A 16,107-nucleotide genomic window follows, 5' to 3' on the forward strand; every position below is an offset into this window, starting at 1 on the left:
TACCTCAGTCCACTTTCTAAATCTCTGTGTGACTGCATCTAACCGGGTGAACTCAGCTGCAAGGGAGTCTGTCAATGTAGTCTTTCTTCCCGCTTCTGTACGTAGGAGCAGAGAAGGAGCTGAAGGTTGGGAGAGCCAATCCAAAGTAACTGCCAAATTGTCTTAAGTTGATTCTCATAAAAGAAGTCTTTTTTCCGGTCCTAATTGTCATGTGTAATGGGATACTCATTTGCCTTGTTCCTACTGGCTGTATAAATAATTAGGAAGGATAAAAGTCCCAGGAATCTTTCCAGTCACTGGTACGATGACTCCTATGATCATTGGCTTTGGGCGCTGTGTTGGACTAGTTGGCTTGTAAATGTGGGGGCATAAATCCATCCATGCAGAGCGACGTGTAGTAATTGCTATTGGGCTAGGTTGTTAGGATTTAGGATCAGTGTCTCCCTTTCCACTTCCTCCTCTTCCTCTTCCTCCTCCTTCTTCATGTCCTTTATTCTTTATAATGCTTTCACTGTATTCAAATCTGTGATGAAAAAGAGCTGGCCTAGGCAATAACATTTAAGAATTGAATTTTGGAAAACTCTTCCAGAGTTTACTTCTTGCATGCCTTTCATCAACTAATCTTTTTATACTATCATTATATAAATGGGAAAATGAGAGCCCTGTTTATGTACCAGGATAACTAAAAATATACTTATTAAGGCTTAAAGGTCACTTTTAAGGTTATGCTGGAAAAATGAAAATAATCTATACCTTTTACTCATCCAGGATAAGGAAGACATGCCAAGCAGTTGTACTTTTTATTAGGATGAATTTGGGCGCTAGTTTTTTGGCTTCTGGTTTCCTCTTGCATCATAATTGGAGAGTGGAATTAAGTACAGTGGCCAAACAGGATATTAGAAGTTGCTTATTATAGTTATTTCTTTTACCGTAGACTATCTAGAAATTATATGGCATGATTTCTCAAACTTTGTATTGTAGTACTTTAGTTTTTTGTATAGACATTGGTGAAAATGGTGACAAAGTATTAAATATGTATATATGAATACCTCTATTTAGATATAAATAAAAAGTCTCTCAAAGTTTTGCTTAACTATTTAAAGTGTGTTACTCTCCTTTACTAGTTGAAAAGTAAATTAGTTTCCTCCCACAGTAAAGGCTACTTGGTATTTTTGATTATAGAAAAATAAAGTACTTTGTATAAGGGCTGTGTTTCTGAAGCTGCAGTTTCTTTTCAGCTCTCAATAAGCTTTGTAATTGATCGTCAGCAAGTTACATGTTGTGGTTAAAAATAGAGTTTTTAGGGAAGAAGCAACAGGGGTTAGGATTAAGACTAGTAAATCTGTACATTCCCTACCCTTGTGGAAAAAACTAGCTATCGATTCACAGCAAATATACCAATAGCACCAAAGATGCTTCCTTTATAGTAAATACCCTTTTCTGTCTTGTCCATCTGCAGTTTCTCCACTCCAGATGGTTTAGGTGTTTGTTTTGGGTTTAAAAAAGAGTAAAGAAAAGGTTTACTTTTATTTTGTGGAGACTTTGTTTTTCTTTTTGTTTTAATTGAGATAACGTTGGTTTATAACATTAGATAGATTTGAGGGTGTGCATCGTTGTAATTTGACTTCTGTATACGGTACACTGTGTTCACCACCAAAAGTCTAGTTTCCATCTGTCACCATAAGTTCACCCCCTTTACCTGTTTCGTCCTCTCCCTACTCCCCTTCCCTTCTCGTAACCACCGGTCTGTTCTCTGTATGTATGTGTGTGGTGGTGGTGGTGGTGGTTGTTTTCAATCTTCCACGTATGTGTGAAATCATACAGTATTTGTCTTTCTCTTTCTGCCTTATTTCACTTAGCATAATTCCCTCAAGGTCCATCCACGTTGTCACAAATGGCAAGATTTCATCTTTTGTTTTTTATGGCTGAGTAGTATTCCATTGTGTGTGTGTATGTGTATATATATAGATATAGATATATACGTATGTATCTATATCTATATATGTATCTACCACATCTTCTTTATCCATTCATCTGCCATTGGACACTTAGATTGTTTCCATGTTTTGGCTATTGTAAATACTGCTGCAATGAACATAGGCGTGCATGTATCCTTTCAAAATAGTATTTTAAAATTTTTTGTCAAAGAGTGTCAAAGTGTCACTGATGTCAAAGAGTGTACTGCCTGTGTTTTCTTCTAGGAGTTTTATGATTTCAGGTCTTACGTTTAAGTCTTTCATCCATTCTGAGCTAATTTTTGTATATGTTGTAAGATATTGGCTAGTTTTGTTCTTTTGCTTGTTACCGTCCAGTTTTTCCAAGCTTATTTATTAAAGAAACTTTGCTTTCTCTACTATATGTTCTTGGTTCATTTGTCAAAAATTAGCTGTCCATATACACGTGAGTTTATTTCTGGGCTCTCAGTTCTGTTCCATTGATCTATCTGTCTGTTTTCCTGCTACTACCATGCTGTTTTGATTACTATAGCTTAGTAGTATACTTTGAAATCAGGGATTGTGATGCCTCTAGCTTTGTTCTTTTTTCTCAGTATTCCTTTGGCTATTCAGGATCTTTTGTTGTTCCATATAAATTTTAGGATTCTTTGCTCTATTTGCATGAAAAATACCATTGGGATTTTGATTGGGATTCCATTGAATCTGTAGATTGCTTTAGGTAATATGGACATTTTAACTATGTTAATTCTTCCAATCCATGACTATGGAGAGTCTTTCCATTTCTTTGTGTCTTCTTTGGTTTCTTTCATTAATGTTTTGTAGTTTTCAGAGTGCAGATCTTTCACCTCCTTGATTAAACTTATCCCTTAGGTATTTTATTCTTTTTGTTGTTGCAATTATAAATGGGATTGTTTTCTTGATATCTCTTTCTGCTAGTTCGTTGTTAGTCTATAGAAACTCAAGTGATTTTTGTATATTGTTTTTGTACCCTACAACTTTACTGTATTTATTATTTCTAATAGTTTTTTGGTGGGTTCTTTAGGGTTTTCTGTATATAAAATCATGTCATCTGCAAAAAGTGGCAGTTTTACTTCTTCCTTTCCAATTTGTGTGTCTTTTACTTCTTTTTCTTGCCTGATTACTCTGGTTAGGACTTCCAATGCTATGGTGAATAAGAGTGGTGAGAGCACCCATCCTTGTCTTGTTCCTGTTCTTAGAGGGACAGTTTTCAGCGTTTCACTATTGAGTATGATATTAGCTCTAGGTTTGTCGTATATGGCCTACATTATATTGAGGTACTTTCCTTCTTTATCCATTTTATTGGAAGTTTTTATCATAAATATATGTTGAATCTTGTCAAATGCTTTCTCTGCATCTCTTGAGATAACCAGATGATTTTTATTCTTCATTTTGTTAATGTGAGGTAGCATGTTGATTGCTTTGCTGATATTGAACCATCCTTGCATTCCTGAACTAAATCCCACTGGATTGTGGTGTGTGATCCTTTTAATGTATTGTATTCAATTTGCTAATATTTTGTTGAGGATTTTTGCATCTATGTGCACCAGTGATATTGGCCTGTAATTTTCTTTTTTTCTTGTTGTCCTTTTCTCGTTTTGGTATCAGGGTAATGTTGGCCTCATAAAATGAGTTAGGAAGCATCCCCTCTTTTTCAATTTTTTGGAAGAGTTTGAGAAGGACAGGTATTAAATCTTCTTTGAATGTTTGGTAGAATTCACCAGAGCAGTCTTCTGGTCCTGGACATTTGCTTTTTGGGAGATTTTTGGTTACTGTTTCAATCTTGTGGAGACTTTTCTTGGGTCCAGAGTTTAACCATGGGCAAGCAGGATAAGAGTTTAGTTTTACACTTAATATTATCTTTATATTACCTCTTAATTATTCTTTCATAATATTTAAAGAGCAGGTGTGGTGTGTCAGCCTCAGTCACCATGTGGAGAAGATAATAGATGTACATGCCTGTGGACTGTGGCTCTTTATGGTGGCCCCTATTGGGATCATCTTTGAAAAGCCCTGGGACACTCTGGAGAAGTGGTTCTTGGCACAAGAACTCTCTCACTCTCTCTTTACCTTTCATCCTACCCTTGAGTGAGCAAGTCCAGGTCTGTGTGAGCCTTCGTCTGACATTGTAGCTTCACACGGCTTGAGTTTGTCCTCCCTTCTCCTCTACCTATTCCTTTTTTACTCCTTTTTCTTTACCCCTTCCTTCTTCTTCTCTTTTCTTTTTACTCATCTGTTATTCATATTTAGTTTATTCACAGGGCTTTCCCCTTTTTTCCACCCAAAGCATTTTTTCCTTAAAGGACTCCTGGTCGATTGTGTGCCTTGGGAGAGGAAGACACCATTTAGACATGAGGTGACCCAAACAATGGCACAGTTATTATCAGCCATCTTTATAAATTGTGGAAAGACATAAGGTATCACTTTCTGAAATGCCTTGGGTGAAATATTAAAATTATAGTAAACATGATATAAGTGATATGACACGTGCACGTAAGATGTATGCACATGGCCATGTGGATGTCAAAAGTTATTTCACATAATCTTATTGGGGACTCTTTCAGTGATTACTCTGAAAAGGTAGTGATTACCTTTAAAACTTAGGATTTGAAATGTCTTTCGTGAACATTCTAATGGCAAATTTACTAGAAAGGGAAGAGAGAAGACTGTCTTGGAAATAAATTGGTTTGTCACTCAGAATTTTCTTCCCTCTTCTCAGAGATCTACTCGTCTTCAATGGTGTTGTTCAAAGATTAGGCAAACAAGGGACTTAAGATTTTATGGTAATATGTACAAATCACTTTGAAATCCAAGGGTGGAAAAGAGGGGACACATAGAAATACTAATCATATCTTTCTGTGGAGGGATCTTTCTGGAAGTATTAAACAAATATATTTTGCAGTCTTTTTTTCTGACACTTGGATTATTGCTTATTTTATATTTAACTATGTCTGTCTGTATTGCCCCTCAGGAAGTTTTTGACATGAGGTCTGAGGGACAGGCAACTGTAATTCAGCAGCTGGAACAGACCATTGAGGATCTGAGGACCAAAATAGCTGAACTAGAGAAGCACTACCCCACTGTGGACATGGAGATGACGAGTGGCCATCATGGGATTCAGAATGGCTTGGCACCCTCAGAAGATGTGTGTCTTGAAGCTCTCAGGTTAGGAGAAAAGGATGTACAGCATCAAAGGATTTTACAGGCAAAGTCAATCCAGACATCTCCAACAGAAGAGGGCGGAATACCGACACTGCCTTCTGTTGATGCACTGCCAGCGTCTCCTCCGTGCCCACCTGGGGCTGAACATGGAGACTCTGCTGTGCCTTCCTCTCCTTCTGGACCTCAGACAAAATTCTGTTCAGAGATTTCTTTGATTGTGTCTCCAAGGCGAATATCACTACAGCTTGACACACATCAGTCCATTCGGCCTTCACCACCTCCATCCCTTCCATGTTCTGACGGTCAAGGACAGGCTGGGTCACAGCCTTCCCATCCTTCTCTTCATACTGAGTTTGAAACCAGCCATGAACACTATGTTTTCTCCTCCTTTGAAAACGGCTGTAACATCCCACCCCCACCACCTCTGCCTTGCACAGAGTCCTCCAGCTCCCTGCCTGGCCTGGGCATGGCGGTTGCCCCGCCTCCCCCTCTCCCTGGCATGACAGGGCCTGCTCTGCCCAGTGCAGCAATCCCTTCCCCTCCTCCTCTACCTAGTACAGAAATGCTGCCACCCCCTCCCCCACCTTTGCCTGGTGAGGAAATAACTCCTCCCCCACCTCTTCCTGGAATGGGAATACCTTCTCCCCCTCCTCTTCCTGGAATGGGAATACCTTCTCCCCCTCCTCTTCCTGGAATGGGAATACCTCCTCCCCCACCTCTTCCTGGAATGGGAATACCTTCTCCCCCTCCTCTTCCTGGAATGGGAATACCTTCTCCCCCTCCTCTTCCTGGAATGGGAATACCTCCTCCCCCACCTCTTCCTGGAATGGGAATACCTTCTCCCCCTCCTCTTCCTGGAATGGGAATACCTTCTCCCCCTCCTCTTCCTGGAATGGGAATACCTCCTCCCCCACCTCTTCCTGGAATGGGAATACCTTCTCCCCCTCCTCTTCCTGGAATGGGAATACCTCCTCCCCCACCTCTTCCTGGAATGGGAATACCTCCTCCCCCACCTCTTCCCGGAATGGGAATACCTCCTCCCCCCACTCTTCCCGGAGTGGGAATACCTCCTACCCCGCCTCTTCCCGGAGGGGGAATACCTCCTCCCCCACCTCTTCCTGGAGTGGGAATACCTCCTCCGCCACCTCTTCCTGGAGTAGGAATACCTCCTCCCCCACCTCTTCCCGGAGTGGGAATACCTCCTCCCCCACCTCTTCCCGGAGTAGGAATACCTCCTCCCCCACCTCTTCCTGGACTGGGAATACCTCCTCCCCCACCTCTTCCTGGAGTGGGAATACCTCCTCCCCCCCCTCTTCCTGGAGTGGGAATACCTCCTCCCCCTCCTTTGCCTGGAGTTGGGATCCCCCCACCTCCTCCTCTGCCAGGTATGGGGATTCCTCCTGCTCCAGCTCCCCCTCCCCATCCTGGAACAGGCATCCCCCCACCCCCACCACCTCCCCTGCTTCCGGGATCAGGCCTTCCACCTGCCCCACAAGCTGGGGGTAGCACTTTACCAACGCCACAAGTGTGCGGATTTCTTCCTCCCCCGTTGCCAACGGGCCTGTTTGGCTTAGGGATGAACCAGGACAAAGGGAGTAGGAAGCGGCCCATAGAGCCTTGTCGGCCCATGAAGCCTCTGTACTGGACGAGGATTCAGCTGCAGAGCAGAAGGTAACATGACAGGAGCACGTCTGTGCACAGTTGTCAATGCGAGGGAAGCATTTCCTTTAAAACTGTTGGGAAAATTACAGTTTAATGTACTTTTAAGTACTGCTCTAACTGTAGATTTTTACATCAATATTTAGTGAAGCAATCTGTTATTTAAAATTTTAGACTTTTCTCCAGAAGTATCAAAGAGAGAAGTGACATATGTGTCAATGTAGAAGATGTGCAGATGTCTGTCTAGTTATTGATCGATCTTTGACAGATAGAGGGACAGAGTTTTCTTAGCATGCATGCTGTATTGCCTTGTTGCAGAACCTCCCCCTGACAAATAGCTTAGAAATTAACTCAAACCCTTAGATGCGCTGAGTCCCCAGGAGGTTTCCCTCGCCCTTTGGAAGGTGCCTTCTTGTTTTACTCATCCATTTTGTTGACAGTAGTTTTTCTCTTCAGAAAGTACTACACAAAAAGCATGCGTCCACACCCCACGTGTGAAATAATTTACTTTTGAGAATTTCATGGCACTTCTGTAGAGGATTGGCGACACAGTGTGAAGTCATAAAACCATACTGGGAATGATATTTATAAAAGGACACTTCCCACCAGGTATGCTGGTGGTGCATCACTTATTCATGCAGAGTCCATAGCCTGTGTCCCCTGACCCTGGGGACAGTGCTGTGATAATGTGACTGTGGAATGTGCCGGTGGCAGGAAAAACACACACTTTAAGCTTCACTTGCCTTCCTTGTTCTAACTTTTCCTGATTCCTTGAATTTTTTTGTGTGTGATGTGGTGTGCACTGAGAAAAAGAGGATATTTACCAGGCTTGTTCTCCTTTCTTTTATTAATTTTCTCTTCACTGAATCACATTGAGGAGAAGAGTCTATTTTGATGCTTCCCTCTTTGCAGCTTGCTCTCTGTATAGTTGCCATGTCACGTATATGTGCATCATTTCAAACTGTGGCCTACACTCCTTTTATCTAGATAAATAATATGAAGTTCTTTGGTTTTGTTCATGTTTGCATTTTTTAAAAATGGATCTTCCCTTTTTAGGTGGTATTATATGAATCTACAGTCACTGAGAAGTCAGATAACAATGGATGATGGGAAGTGGTAGAGAGATGGCAGAGGCCTGGATCATGAAATGATTTCTTTCTTAACCCGTAAATAATCCACAATGAGTCAAGCTGGGATTGTGAGATATCAGACATTTCTTGTCTGTATAGCCTGTACTGAGAGAGGTTTTTCTTCTATGTTTTCTTTTTATGTTTTTATACAGTGACTTGGTAACTGAGAATTCCTGGAAATTATTATTTCTAGGCAAAGGTTTCATTATATATTGATGACATTTTAACTTTCTCATCAAACTGATAAAACAAATGGTGGTGTTAAGGAAAAAGAATATTCTTTGCTCCTTTTCCTACGGTTGAATTTCTCCCTCCTTTTTCCATCCCGTCCCCATTTGCCTCCTCCCTCCCTCTCGCCCATGCTTCCTTCTTTCCTGACCTCCTGACTTCCTTCCATCCTTCTTCCCTCTTCTGCCCTCTTTGCTTCCCTTCTTCCTTTCTTTTTATACCCACCATGGTATCTTGTAGTTCAGTGCAATGGCTCTTTCATTGGTCTTTTGCTTAACTTTAGAGACTCCAGTCCTTCACTTATTTGGGAAAAAATTGAAGAGCCATCCATAGATTGTCACGAATTTGAGGAATTATTTTCTAAAACTGCTGTGAAGGAGAGGAAGAAACCTATCTCTGACACCATCACAAAGACCAAGGCCAAACAAGTGAGTATTCGTGTGTTTTTTGAAATTGACAGTGTTTGGGGCATAAGTGTGAACTTGCATTAGTAAAAAACTTTGGGATCATTTTCTGGGCTGTGTAAGCTCCACAGTCCTTTAGCAGATAGCAGAGGTTAGAATCTTAGAACATGTGGTTAAGTAAGACTATCCCAAATAGAACAACAAATAATCATCTCCACCAAGGGATCATGTCCTGACTATTTGTAGCCTCATTTGTTTCCAAAATTTCAGCAATTGCCTGTTTCCAGAATTAGTTGTCTAGAAATAAACTGTCACTTGATTGAAATCCATCTGAGATGCGCTACTATGGATGGAAAGAGAGGTAAAAGTAGTCAAAGGAAAACAAAAAGTCCAGTCCTCAGTAACTGATAACATGTTTGGTATTTTGGTGCATCATAACTGAAGCGGGTCTCTGTAGAACCCAGCTAAATCATCACGCTGTGCTTGACACATGGAAGAAAATCTTGAATCCAGTTCCAACATCTCCATTCTGTGTTCGATCCTTTGATCTATCCTGTGACACTTGATTCATAATAAGAAAGAATAGTACATTTGGAGAAAAACGTTTACAAGCAACATTTTTCAACTGATCCACCCGGTGGACTTGATCGTGAAATGATATTGTTGTACATTTATCAAGGGTGTCATTCAGGAAAGTTTAGTAAAACTCCACAATAATGAACCCCAGATAGAAACTATTACTGTTGGCACCCATCCTTCATCCTGAAATGCGGAGCTGCTGCATTTCTTAACTTTTACAGGGTTGGGGAAAGAGTGCGTGGAGGCAAGAAGCTCAGTCTCTTGGGGTCAGGGAAAGGGAGAGAAATGAGGCCCCAAATCCCCAGTGATCTCCTGGCCCAATGTCCTTAGATGAGTGGTGACTAATGGGGTGATTCCTGGGATTTTTGCCTCTGACCTAGAAGTTGTAGCTGGACATACGACCCAGAGTTGTTCCCATTGATATTTATTTCAGAGCAGACAACTCCTACGAGATGGATTCTGCCATATCCAGCCAGGAAGGCATGGATTTGAATGGGACAGCTAGATCCCTGAACCTCTAACTGAGTGGGTGGGCAGACTCACCCCAGGCATTTCTATTAATCTAATAATGATGCAATCCCAAACATTATGCGGTTGAATTTTTTAGAACCATTTATTCATTATAGCTGGTTGCTGGTGACCTTAGGTCAAGGACTATGGTAAATTGGACAATACCTGGCACAGTGTGTAGGCACTGAATAAATATTTGTTTAACTACTAAACCAGCTGACTGAGGGAGGAAGACTTTATAAATATCAGTGACTATGCCTAGTGATGATGAAAAGCCAGAAAATCATTCTTCTTGTAGTAATTAATACGGCCAAGCTGGCAGTGTTAAGGGGAATAAAAGTAAATGGAAACTACATTTTCTCTGGCAGAGGTAAATATTTTTAAGATCTTTCCACAGTATATTTGCATGTAGCACACTTAGGCTGAGTCATCGTATCTCTTCTCATGGACTATATCAGAGACGGAAAAGCTGTCTGGGCGAGAAATATGGGCAGAGAGTACAGACATCGGGGAGAGTGAGGCAGCCAGGCTTGTCCTTTGACGAATGGGCACATGTGACGCAGGATGTCTCTTATCCAGGGGTGAAATACTCAGAAAAGCAAACCATGCCCTCCCCACTTCCCGTCACCACTTTTTTTGTTGAGTGAACACTGTTAAGGAAGATGCCGCCTGTGACGCCTGAGACTATGGGATTTCATGATTGATTTGACATTGTATTCAGTTTTTAGCTTACTCAAATAAGATTTATGTCTAAGTCATCACAACTTCAAATTCAACTAGTTGGCATGAGATGGCCTCTGTGTATCTGAACAGCACATCTGTGTTGAGCATCATCTCAACATGATCACCTCACTCTGTCCCTAAGATGTTTCATAAACTGTGGGTAAGAGACCACCAGTATCGTAATTTGCACTTATTGATGCTGATGCTACTGTTAACCTTCAGCTTCAACCAGGGTTTATGGAACGGCCTCCACCATGGCTCTTTATAAGCTTGTTCAGCATCTCCTTGGCCTGGGTTTTGGTATTGAGCTCTGCATTTCAGGTCTGTTTTTGGAGGGATATACTATTTTTTTCTGTACTTTGGAGAGAGAAAAATCTGTGAAGTGATATATTGCTGAAGAAACCTAGTTTTATTTAACTTTGTTGTATTTGGAAGAAAAATCTATCCATTCCATCTACTTGGGACATTTAAAATTTTGTTTAAGGAAAATGTATTTTCAGGATGCATGCAAATCGTTCCCCTTCTTATGGGAAATGTACACTGATTGACTGTGCAGACATTTTGGTACCTCATGATTCATTTCCAGTGAAATTAATAGCCTTTAATGCTGTGGCATATGTTTATGGAGGTATTTCAAGTAATTCTTCTTATATACAATGGAAGCTAGAAGTTCTGTTTTTCTTTAAATATTTAAAAATAGCCAAATAATTTTTCTGTGATCTGTCTTCTTCTTGAAAGTAAGACTGTGGTCAAATGTACTGGTATTTAATGAGGTGCCTGTGCTGTTTTTACTCTTTCGGAAGAGACATTTTCAGTGTGATAATAGAAGATTCCTTAGCTGGGCATGTGGCCGTTTGGCATGAGGAGAAAGAGGGTTATTTTCTGGATGCCTAGATTAGTAGTAAGGATGAATATCTTATATTTCTAAATCCTTTTTCCTCCAAGGAACCTAAGACAAAGCATTTCATACTTTTTTCATGGCAGATACATTTAAGTTCTTCGATGACTTCTTAGTTTATCTTTCTTTATTTCGGATATTAAAACATAAGGAGTGAGGCTGGCCCGGTGGCACAGTGGTTAAGTTCCCACATTCTGCTTCGATGGTCTGGGCTTCGCGGGTTTGGATCCTGGGTGTGGACCTACACACCACTTGTCAAGCCATGCTGTGGTAGGCATCCCACATATAAAGTAGAGGAAGATGGACATGGATGTTAGCTCAGGGCCAGTCTTCCTCAGGAAAAAGAGGAGGATCGGTGGCAGATGTTAGCTCAGGGTTAATCTTCCTCAAAAAGACCCAAACTCCCCTCTCCCCGGCCCCCCTCAAAACATAAGGAGATTAGCTGAGAAGGTGTATGGGAGTTTATCAGACTGTGAATTGACGTAGTTCTCCTTAATCAAATGAGTGTGACACTTATTCATCAGAATTAAATATCAACCCTAACACAACAACAGCCCCATCTCTTAAGGAATCAAGAGGAAAATAGAAAAACCAGTCTCATAGGAGGTCCACGTTTAACCATTGACACGTGTACACAGCGGCCCATTTTTAAGGAATGCTCTAGAGCTAGTAAATATTTAGCCCAGTCTCCTATCTTCAGGGTAATTCAGTGATTATTACCGTTGATAATGACCCTAAGTCACCTAAGGATCTTTCGTGTTCAGATAAAGATTAAGTTTAACCCAAGCTTACAAGCAGGAAAGTGAGAGAATTTTGGAATGATTTTGATAGTAAGAGTTGCCTCAAAAAGAAGTTTCTGGTTAATCCTGTGTCAAATGAGATTATAAGCAAATATATTTTGGTAAACCCAGTAGTAGTAGTCGCAGCAGCAGCAATAGTAATAATAATAGTGGTGATTATAACGACCACAACAGTAATAACCATGGAAACCACAAGGCAGAGTGTGCTTTGTTTACCACGTGCCAATCATTGTTATTAGCACTCTACTTAAATTAACTTGTTTAATCCTTATAATCCTATGAGGTAGACATCATCATCCCTAGTGTATAGTACAGAAAACTGAGGTGTAGACGGATTAAATAAGGTTACCATTCAAGGGCACGGCTCCATTCAAACTCCAGCTGTCTTGCTGTGCTCTTAATCACTAAGCCATAGGTGTGGATGTGAAATCTTTTATGTGAGTGTAAGTATAGTATTTTATTTATATGGAGACCAGAATAAATAGTTAGTAAAAGGAATTGAGTTTGTATTGATTTTCATGTATGCTCAACATTTAAATATGCTTTTGAAATTGTATTTGGAGTTACTTTTAAAGCCTTTTCCATATTCGAGCAGATTTTGACAAGTACATAAGCCATGATGCCACCAACCATGACATTGGCCCAGTTAAATAAGAGTTTATCTGAGTGATGTGAGCTGGAGATGAATAAGCTTCTGTAAGCAGTGAAAATGAGGGCCATTTGCCTGGGTGGCATAGAAGCAGTGATGGGAGGCATTCGGCCACTGTAGGTAAACCTCCCCAGAGGTCAAGTGATGACACTTTTGATTCACCCCGTGACACAAAAATGAACCCTCTCTGAAAACATGGCTAATTTTACGTACTAAGTAATGTCTAATCGTGCTTAAAAGGTCTGTAAAGGGTCGTGCTACCCATGATGTAAATATGCGTACAGTAGTCAACAAGAGCAAATAAGGAGAACCTGTGTTGCTTTTTAAATACATAACTGACATTTGTATAACTGTTTAATGCAACACAAATCTCTTCCTGGGTTTCTTCTGTTCTATTTATCAGATTAAAATCCTCTGTCCAGGGGCCGGCCTGGTGGCGCAGTGGTTAAGTGCACACGTTCTGCTTCAGTGGCCTGGGCTTCGCCGGTTCGGATCCCGGGTACAGACATGGCACCGCTTGGCAAGCCATGCTGTGGCAGGCGTCCCACATGTAGAGTAGAGGAAGAGGGGCATGGATGTTAGCTCAGGGCCAGTCTTCCTCAGCAAAAAAGAGGAGGATTGTGGCAGATGTTAGCTCAGGGCTAATCTTCCTCAGAAATAAAATTAAAAATCAAACAAACAAACAAAAATGCTCTGTCCAAAGAATGGAACAGAAAAATGATTCATGATAGTTAAATATTTGTTGGGCTTCAGCCTCTGGGAATATGATGAGAAAAATAGATAGTTAAATCTACTACTTATCAGAAGGGGAGGTAATACAGGATTTGTTAGAATTCCCATTGTGCACAGACATAAGTGTTGAGGAATTAGACGTTTGGTGGTCTTTTTAATCTTTGTGCTTGCTGACCTAACCTCTAAAAAGGCTTTTGTGTGTTGCAAAAATTTGTAACAACAGTAGGAAAAAAAGCATTCAATAATTGAACGTTCCTATATGGGAGCGTATTGTGTAATGCCTCTAAGTTTTCTTACATGAAGTAGTAATTGTCATTAAAAGGATTCTTCCTACTGTGTTGGGTCATTGGGAAAACATTTGTGTTATATGTCAGATATTGTCTGCTGCTGTAATATTGATTGGTATGAAAAGGAAAAAGGGGTATGTATTTTATCTGATCTCTGCTTTACTTGTATTTATCACAAATTTTTATTTTTGGGTTAAAAATATGTTTTATCATAATTAGTGGATATTTCAGTGTCCACAGGGTTGATGGCCTGAATGATCATCTGAGTAGTAGAAGTCTAGCTTCTTGTATTGGGGTTAAGTTTTCCTGTTGTAGCTGGAAAGGGTGTGTTTTGGTTGATTGGGACAACTGTATTTGTCTTTTAGACTGAAGACCTAAAATAATGTCTGAAACACCAAATATCTTATAATAATACAATTTATATTTGTTCTGGGGCTACATAATAAACATTTGGTACTTTCTAACTTTTAACATAACATCTGTTTTTAATAGAATACATTCCTATTGCAAGCCTTAAAAAATGTATTTACATAGAAAACCACATCAAAATATAAGGCTATAATTAGACAAACATAGGTTTTGTGGAATCTGGATTTGTTTTAGATGTTGAAAGATTTATTATTTTTTTTTGAAGACGTTATTCCTATAACTATTTGTAGAGCATACACAATCAATTCAAAGAATGCAACAATAATAACCTCTATTTTTAAATTTTCTTTCAGCCAAAAAATTGTTTTTATACTTCTAAGTAGATGGCTTAAAAAAAAAAACTAATGGCATAAAAAAGGGAATTATAATTAGGCTAATGATGCTTGACCTTGCTAGTTTATGTATGAGGAAAATTATATATGATTAATTGCATGTTGGAATTGCACAAAATTTAATCATGATGCTGAAGGTTAATTATTTTGGACTTTATAGTCTTATTCTATGATGATACTAAGATTCTGTTGGACTAGATATATAAGAAAGGAGTATTGGTTTTTAATGGCTGGGATGTTCTGTTTATCATGAGCCATAGCCATTGAAGAAAGAGTTGTTTGGAAAATTCATTTAAGATTCATTACTTTATTATGATTGTCTGTGAAAACTGAAACTGATCCTTGCAAAAGTAGGGAAAGACTTTTGGTCATTTACAGCATCTAAATTCTATTTGGAGCAGATGATGGGAGCTCGTTTTCCCAGCATTGCTAATATGGAGCAGGGCAGCTACTTCTGAGAGCCCTGGAACACTGAAGAGAAGAGAGGGAGCATCAGTTATTTTCAGTGTTGCATGTCTTTCTTGATCTGTTGGGAGCAGAGTTTATCTGTTTCAGGAGAGAGTACGGCAAAGAAAAGAAGCTGCTATCCCAGGGAGAGCACAGAGGTTCTGTGGAGGGCTAATTTATTACAGAACAACCCACGAGAGACAGTATTAGCTCATTCTGCCAGAGCAAGTGCTGTGAAAGGGTGAGTAGGAGTTGACTAGAGCATGTTGGCTGGACTTAGGGTGAGACTGTGTGGGCCTTGAAGGATTTCTTTCATGTAGATATCTAGAGAGGACGAAGGGGTGAATTTTGAAAATAGCACCATGAGGAAAGATTTTCTTGCATCTTGTTTAAAGCCGTAGTAAATCAGTCAGTATTCTAGCAGGCTCCCCTGTGTTTGGGAACCTCCTGTCTGAGAGTTTAAGGAATGTGAATGTAGGCTATTGATCTTCATTTTCTGTAGCTGAATGTGTTTCCTTCTCATCCTCCCACCAAAAGTCTTTAGGTTTGTCTTATTAGACATAAGAGTGAGAACTGAATTTAGATAAATTAGACCTGAGGTTGATTTTGATGTCTTGGTGCTGCATAGTGGAATGTACGTTTCTTTACCATGGACAGCAACAGGATTTTGGGTTATCCCAGAGCAAAGGAGAATTTTATTCCTTATTTGACTTACATAGTTACAATTATGATAGCTCCTACCTTTTGCTGCTGACACTAGTCGGATGGCTCACAGTGTCCCTCAGTCTGACCTAAGCTGAAGAATGGTTCCAATTATTTGAGGACACAAATTTAAGACTTAGAAGAAAAATTAATGTTCTTAGGTCTCTAGTTTTTTTTAATTTAAAACTTTTTTATTTAAACCAAAATATAAATTTATTTTTCAAAACAATATTCATAATGAGGATTTCTAACGTTTCTGCTTATTTTTTTTTGTTAAATGTTAACATGAATTTTTGAAATTACTAAATTCGTAGCTTGAAACTCTATCTGAAGTATTACTTCAAAAAGTTGTTTGGAGGTGGGCCTTCTAGAGTGAGAGCAAGCAGCTTGGCAGGCCCTCTTCCCAGCAAAACAACAATTAAACTGGTGAAAATTATAACAAAAATGCTCATTTAAAGTCTCT

General features: G+C 39.8%; 1 protein-coding gene across 3 annotated transcripts in view; it reads left to right on the forward strand.

The window, feature by feature from the left end:
• FMN2 (formin 2) overlaps positions 1–16,107 on the forward strand; it is a 345,907-nt gene that overhangs the window by 103,878 nt on the left and 225,922 nt on the right. For all 3 annotated transcript variants that reach the window (XR_011499414.1, XM_070501555.1, XM_070501556.1), the window contains exons 5-6: positions 4,945–6,806; positions 8,436–8,580. Coding sequence is in view for 2 of the 3 variants with exons in the window: in XM_070501555.1 (XP_070357656.1) it covers positions 4,945–6,806; positions 8,436–8,580 (2,007 nt within the window). In the remaining variant the exon portion in view is untranslated. The remainder of the gene's footprint in view (positions 1–4,944; positions 6,807–8,435; positions 8,581–16,107) is intronic.

Source organism: Equus asinus, chromosome 30, assembly GCF_041296235.1.
Source record: "Equus asinus isolate D_3611 breed Donkey chromosome 30, EquAss-T2T_v2, whole genome shotgun sequence".
In the NCBI taxonomy this organism is placed as follows: domain Eukaryota; kingdom Metazoa; phylum Chordata; class Mammalia; order Perissodactyla; family Equidae; genus Equus; species Equus asinus.